The sequence below is a fragment of the Chrysochloris asiatica genome, unplaced genomic scaffold (genome assembly GCF_000296735.1).
Source record: "Chrysochloris asiatica unplaced genomic scaffold, ChrAsi1.0 scaffold00043, whole genome shotgun sequence".
NCBI lineage: Eukaryota > Metazoa > Chordata > Mammalia > Afrosoricida > Chrysochloridae > Chrysochloris > Chrysochloris asiatica.
Window position 1 is genome coordinate 9,874,726 of NW_006408561.1, and position 7,450 is coordinate 9,882,175.

At 33.1% G+C, this 7,450-nt stretch overlaps 1 protein-coding gene across 1 annotated transcript in view; it reads right to left on the minus strand.

The window, feature by feature from the left end:
* Positions 1 to 7,450, minus strand: part of SI (sucrase-isomaltase (alpha-glucosidase)) — a 124,389-nt gene that overhangs the window by 49,896 nt on the left and 67,043 nt on the right. Inside the window, 4 exon segments of the mRNA XM_006861797.1 lie at positions 144 to 367; positions 459 to 555; positions 2,810 to 2,978; positions 5,078 to 5,232. Of these exon segments, the coding sequence (XP_006861859.1) occupies positions 144 to 367; positions 459 to 555; positions 2,810 to 2,978; positions 5,078 to 5,232 (645 nt within the window).

A 7,450-nucleotide genomic window follows, 5' to 3' on the forward strand; every position in this document is an offset into this window, starting at 1 on the left:
GATCTCTGGTAGCGTAGTGATTATGAGTCGGGCTGATAATTTCAGAGCCTGCAGTTCGAAACTATCAGTGGTTCCGTGGGAGAAAGATGAGGCTTTCTGCTCCTGTAAAGATGTACAGTAATGGAGATCCTGTACAGTATTGCTATGAGTCGGAACTGACTCCTCGGCACATAACCACCCCCCCCCATCATAAATTGTATGCATATATGTTTATATACATAACTTTATGTTTAAAAAGAAAAGTGCAATCATACTTCATGGTATTGCTTTGTTGCAACTTCTGGAGTTGGTCCCAAAAACATATAAAAGTCCAAGATTCCTCCAATTATCCGATAAGTTAGAGCAGGAGTTGGCTGGAATGTAACATCTGGAAATCCAAAATATGATTACATTTATGTATGCGATATCTATTTTTTTTAATTGCATAATATGAGCAATTCAGAATGTGATTATTTTACCCATTCCGTTGCTGTTGAGTAAGAAAACTCCATGAGCATTTCCCTCTTCTTCCAAAGCCATGTAATAAGGATGAAATCCATAGGAATTAAGTTTGTACTGAAATAAATAAAATTTAGAAAATAATTTGTATTTAAATAGCAATATATGAATGCAGTCATTTAAAATTCATTATAGGATTAAATCTAAGGCTTCAAATGCTCCTTTTTTCAAAATTCAACTATGTGTGAACTGAAATAAAAAAAATACCAGAGTAAATAAAAAATATTTTTTATAAAATTATAGAAACCGTTATTAAGCAAAAATCAAACTATTAAGCTATTACTTTTCAACCTAGTCTCCATGTAGAGAAATACATATCAGAAGGTGGTGTTTCCATCTTTCAAACCCTTTCTTGAAGGATTTTGCACTCTTCAATTTACACTACATCAAAATGGCATTTTGGCATCCTTGAGGTACTCAGATTATGTTCCTATTAAAAGTGCTTCGAGTTTTGAAAAAAAAAAAAAAAACTTTGAAGGGGCAAAATCAATGTTTTTGGATAGATGGGGTAAGGTGCTTCCCAACAAATTCTTGTAGAACAGTCTTTTCTATCTCCAAAGAATGAGCAGGTACATTGTTGTAATGAAAAAAAAAAAGTATTCCTTGGTACAACTTCCTTTGCCTTTTCTCACCAATGCAATTTTCATTTTTCTTCCTAGTGCCTATGATCATTGGACATCCTTCAAAATAACCTATTTGAAATACAAAATAACTGTTGCTATAGCGTACTGAGCTGACCTCTCTGCCTTGAAGTGAGCTGGTCCAGCAGTTCTCCTTGGAAGTCAATGAATTGATTGAGCCTTTTTTATTTCTGAATGGATTCTAACAAGTGTATTTAAGAGAGAACTTGTCTGTAGCCATCCACTGATCACAGAGACATATTTAACCATATTTTGTTTGGAATAAGCTCATACACACGTATGAACTGTATCAATGCTTTCTGCATATCTATTTATTAGCAAATCATGTCTGTATTGTTTGAATTGTTGATGCTTTAGAGTTTGAAAATGATTATACAAATGTGTAACAATCACAAAAAAACACAGTTACAAAACCTACACATTCGCTGGTGTAAAACAACCTTGGAATTAGATAAGTAGTGTTTTTTTTCTACATGGTATGTATCTTAATTTACTTATAAATCAGCATGCATTTTAGCAATGGTAAAATATCTTTAGAAATGGTTGATGTGGTAATCTTACTGAAACTACCCATAAAATATCACCTTAAGTTAATAAATATTATTTTGCAAAGTATTCAATTTCATAATCAGGCACATCATCAATTTTCAGAAAAGAAAATCAACCTATGCATGAGTCCTGTAATGACTAAAAGTCACTAAAGTTATGATTGTGACCCCCAAACAAACTGGCATCTTTTAGTCCACTTTTTAATTTCAGTAATTTATTAACATGCAAAAGAAATTGCATATAATGAAAAATCAAGGCCATTTAAAATTAATAACGCCAGTAATAATTTTAAGTGTCTTTAAGAAGTAAATTTAAATATAATATATTATTTTTCTTTGGTATAAATGAAAGAGAACTTTCAATAATCTAAGTCTGAACTACAATGATAACAATAAAACATTGTTTGAGAACTTAGCATAAAAATGGTTCTGATAATATTTACATTTATAATCTATTGAATATATCCCTGACATATGCATTATATATACAAGAGATGCATGAACTACTTTTTTTAAAATGTACTTTTACATAATATGTTTGATAAAACTGTGGTTAGTATTATTTGTTATGTAGTAAATTAAATATTCATGAAATATGTTCCATTAACAACAAAATATTGGGGAAAGTTCATGAGCATATGAAAACATTTTCTGAAGATTTGAGAAGTAGTATAACCTTATAAAATTGCAGGACTGAAGCTCTGGGTGATAAAAGACAAAGTTAGTATCAAATCATTAATCTAAGCAGTTGAAAAAATTTCAAGGAGAACCCTAGACATTTCTTTTCTCAAAGCTGAGACTAAAAGGTGGACTTGACAGGGAATGCTAAATCAGCATGCTCTTTATATGCAGTTGAACGGGTTAGGAAGTTGGGTTACAACCTTGCTTCTCACTGTAGCCAAGCAAGTTGTTATCAAGCCATTTCTCTACTTTTATCTGTATTTTATGATGACTTTTTATTCTCCCCTCAGAGAACCACTATTGCAGCTCTGGAAACATGTAGGTTTTTTAAAGTCCCTTTATCAAACTTCAATCTTAAAGTATAGGCCTAGAAAGAAGAGCTTTGGATCCTAATTATGTTGTTATCAGTTGCATCAAGAATAGTTAAGTACTGCTCCTTACACCAGGGGGCTGGTCTCTTGTGAACATTCCCCAGGTATGCCAGTTCAGATCTCTCTTAAAAGTTCTGTGCTCTGTTTCCCCAAATCCATATATGTATGGTGATGGCAGACGAGTAGATATTTGAATAAATTGGTCATTAAAAGCAAATCCAGGCAGTTGAGAATCCCAACTAGAAACAAAAGAAAATAATTCTATATTTGTAAAATATATACATAATTGAATACCAAATAATAATGGTAATCCTTCCTTAGCTGATCTAAAACTCAGTCATTTTTTGTATCCAGTTGTCAAATGGAAATGATTACAACAATGGACTTTTTTATCCCTAAATTAAATGAGCATGCAATCTATGTTTTATATATTCAGTACTACTAACATAGCACACCATAATACATATGCTTGTACAGGTTTATCTTTATGCCTGGATTGGTTTCTAGAAAAAGTCATATACATTTATCATTGCCTCAATAATATATGGCCTGGAAATGGAAACTTCTCAATTTTCCCAATCTTTGAAGATAGTAAAAATTTTTCTATGCCTAGAACATAAATCAATCATTCTTAACATATAAAATGTGTGGCATAATTATTATTTTAATTCTATCCTCTCTACAATCATTATCCCAATTGTTAACATTGATTGTTTTCTTCTTTTATTTTGCATTTCTAAAAATTGGTGCTTTTGAAGAAATCTAGAAGTAGTTTATTAAGAAGAATTTGTTGTTATTCTAGTAATTTAAAGGACATAAGGAAGGAGGAAAAAGAAGTAATAATAGCCAGGAAAGGAGGTAAAACTACTCAAAGAGTTTGGGAAACATGCAAAATTTTTATATGAAAGAGAAATTTAAACAATTTATTAAAGAACAATATTTCCCAAATAAATGGAGTTTTCCCAAGGAACTTTTATAAAATGACTTAGTTTTTTATCTTTTTGAAGAAAAATATTGTCATAAAAACAAAATTATTTTTAAAATATGGAGTTATTTTCTTCATTTTGATATCTGTCTAATAAAGGATGGTATAAAAAACTTAAATTATATTAAAGTATAATTGAATGTTTTAGTTAAAAGCACTGTGATCTCTTTAATAAAAGTTCTTAGAGCTTTTGACTGAAATGGGAAGATAAAAAAATTGTTGATGCCTTTGATTAAAAAAAGGCTTGACAAATTTATAACTAAATTTATGTGTTATTACATAAAAACATATCAGGACTCCTGTTGTGGTGCTGTAGGATAAGCACTAGACTGTTCACCACAAGGTCGGCCATTCAAACCCACCAGTAACTTCTTGGGAATCCTATACACGATTGCTATGAGTTGGAACTGACTCCACAGTACTTCACAAGAACAAATAACGTATCTAGAAATATATGCCTTAATTCCCTTTCATTAATAAGTGGTAAGTACTGTGTAAGTAGCTCTGATAGGACAGTGGTTACAAGGCGGGATACTACTCATAGTCAGCAGTTCAAAACTACTAGAGATTTCCTAGGAGAATGATGAGGCTTTCTACTCCCTTAATGATTTACAGCTTCGGAAACCCTATACAGGGTCACTATCAGTGGGGACCAATTCCACAGCACATAACCATTGCCACTACCACCAAGTACTGATGTGTCACTATAGGATAAACACTAGACCACAAAGTCAATTTGAATAGCAAGGTTGGAGGTTTGAACTCACTCCTTGGAAAACCTATACAGATTCACTGTGAGTTGGAAGCGGCTCTGTGGCACTTAACAACAACAAAGATAATACTAAATTTACCAGACTCTAATGGCACTGTAGGATAAGCACTGGATCACAAGGTTGATTTGAAACACAAGGTCGGTGGTTCAAACTCACCTGCCCCTCCTAGGAAACTCCATAAGGGGTTGTTATGACTCAACCAACTGGATGGTACTTAATAACAATGACATATTTACATAACTGACTTTTCAATTTCTTATTTCTCCTAATATGCTTCATGTTTTTCAAGAGATTTTAGTTTTTGCCTTGATTAGAAAACTAGCTCTGGCATTTAATAATGAAATCAACTATATCCCAAGTATAAATAAATTTTTAGTTAAAACTTTTATGATGTTCCCATAGGTGTGCTACTTGTTTACTGTTGAATCATTAAAACAGGCAAAGCTATTTAATACAACTAAGACCATTTTTAGTCCGATACAGCTCTAAAACAGTGAAGGCTGTTAAACAAACATATTTCTTTACCTGTCCTAAACTAAAATTAAAATAACCTCAAAAAAAAAAGAATTCAATCACTTACATAACTCTCCCAGTGCTTCTTCGACGAACCTGGATGCCAAAAGGTTTTTCCTTGATTTCGACATCATACAGTCTATTTTCATAAGTACTTGTTGGAGTAGGTGGAATATTTAATGGTACTGGAACTTCATATCTCTTATTTTGAGCATCATAAATCTATTGCAAAGAGTAATGAAACTAGATATGTTTTGATATTGTGGTTGACATATCATTTGCTATTAATAACTTAAACAATGTTATATTAAGTATAAGCAAGAATACTTAAGAATATTGCCCTTATAATTTCTAATTATAAACTATGACTAATATAGCTATATTAAATTTCATATATACAAATTTGAGATAAAAATGAGAACTAATTTTTTTCTATTTTTAAATTTGTATTTCTTTTTCCACACAACAAAAATCAAAACGTTTACACCTCAAAATACTAGTATATGAACATACCAAAATTATCTATTTATGATGATTAGATATCGAAACTGTCCCCAGATATTTCAGTCATATGTATAGTACTGAAGTGCATATTATTGTTGTTGTGATGTGTTGTTGAGTCAGTGCCAACACATAGCAACCCTGTATAGGGTTTCCGAGGAGCAGCTGGTGAGCTTGAACCACCGACCTTGCAGTTCAAACGAGTTGGCAGTCTGGTGCATTATTGCACAGTGTCACACCAGAAAGTGATTATGACGGCTCATTAATTCTTACTCAAGTCTTTGGTTATGTTTTTTAACACATTGTTTAGATGAATGACTACTATACCATAGTGTGTGAACATTTTTGAGTTCTTACTATCTACAGGCAAAGTGCTTTCTAGATTACTGTACTAATTTACATTTTTATAAAAGGTATGTACTTTATTGCTAATTTAGGCATACCTCAAAAGTATCTGTTTTTAATTGCTATTTAATTTCCCTTGCTACTGAGATTTCTCCTTCAACATGATCTTTTGATATTTATATTCCTTTGACTTTTACCCATTAGATACTTTGATTTTTATGAGTATTAATATGTTAGTGTATATATACACTACAACAAACTGACAGACGAGTGGTATATATACATATACAACAAAAAACTGACAGAGGAGTGGTGGACTGGCATACACACACACACACACACATATATATGTGTGTGTGTATGTTAGTCTACCACTCGTCTGTCAGTTTGTCATACTGTGGTGCCTTGTGAGTTGCTGTGATTCTAAAAGCTATGCCACCGGTATTTTATATACCAACAAGGTCAACCATGGTGGAGAAGTTTTTGATGAGCTTCCAGACAAAGAGAGACTAGGAAGAAAGAGTTACGAGCTACTTCCGAATATTTAGTGACTGAAAAACCTTGTGAATAGCAGAGAAACGCTGTCAGATACAGGGCTGGAAAATGAGACCCTCAGGTTAGAAGGCACTCAAACTGCTACTGGGGAAGAGATGCCTCCTCAAAGTAGAGCTGACGGTGATGACATGAATGGAGTAAAGCCTGTGAGAGAAAAGCCCACAGGACCTTCATTTGATGATGGGGCACAACTCAAAATGAAGAGAAACAGCTATAAACATCCATTGAAAATCTGAACATGGAACGTACAAAACATGAATCTGTGAAAAATGGAAGTTGTCAAAAATGAAATGGAACTCATAAACATCGATATCTTAGGCATTAGTGAGCTGAAATGGGCTCATATTGACCATTTAGAATCTAACAACCACATGGTTTACTATGCTGGGAATGATAAATTGAAGAGGAATGGTGTTGCATTCACTGTCAAAAAGAACATAACCAAATCAGTCATGAGGTACAATGCTGTCTGTGATAGGACAATATCCATGCGCCTACAGGGAAGCCCACTTAATACCACTATTACTCAAATGTATGCACCAACCACTAAAGCCAATGAGGATGAAACAGAAGAATTCTACCAACTTTTTCTATTTGAAATTGATCAAACATGCAATCAAGATGTATTGATCATTACTGGTGATTGTAATGCAAAGGTTGGGAGCAAAGAAGGATCAGTAGTTCGAAAATATGGCCTTGGGGATAGAAATTATGCTAGAGAATGCATGATACAATTCTGCAAAACCAATGATTTGTTCATTTCAAATTCCTTCTTTAGACAGCATAAGGGACAACTGTACACATGGACCTCACCAGATGAAATACATAGTAATCAAATTGATTACATCTGCGGAAAGAGACAACAGAAACGCTCCATATCATCAGTCAAAACAAGGCCAGGGGCAGACTGTGGAATAGACCATCAATTACTCATATGCAAATTCATATTGATGCTGAAGACAATGAAAATAAGTCCACAAGAGCCAAAATATGACCTTGAATATATCCCACCTGAATTTAGAGATCATCTGAAGAACAG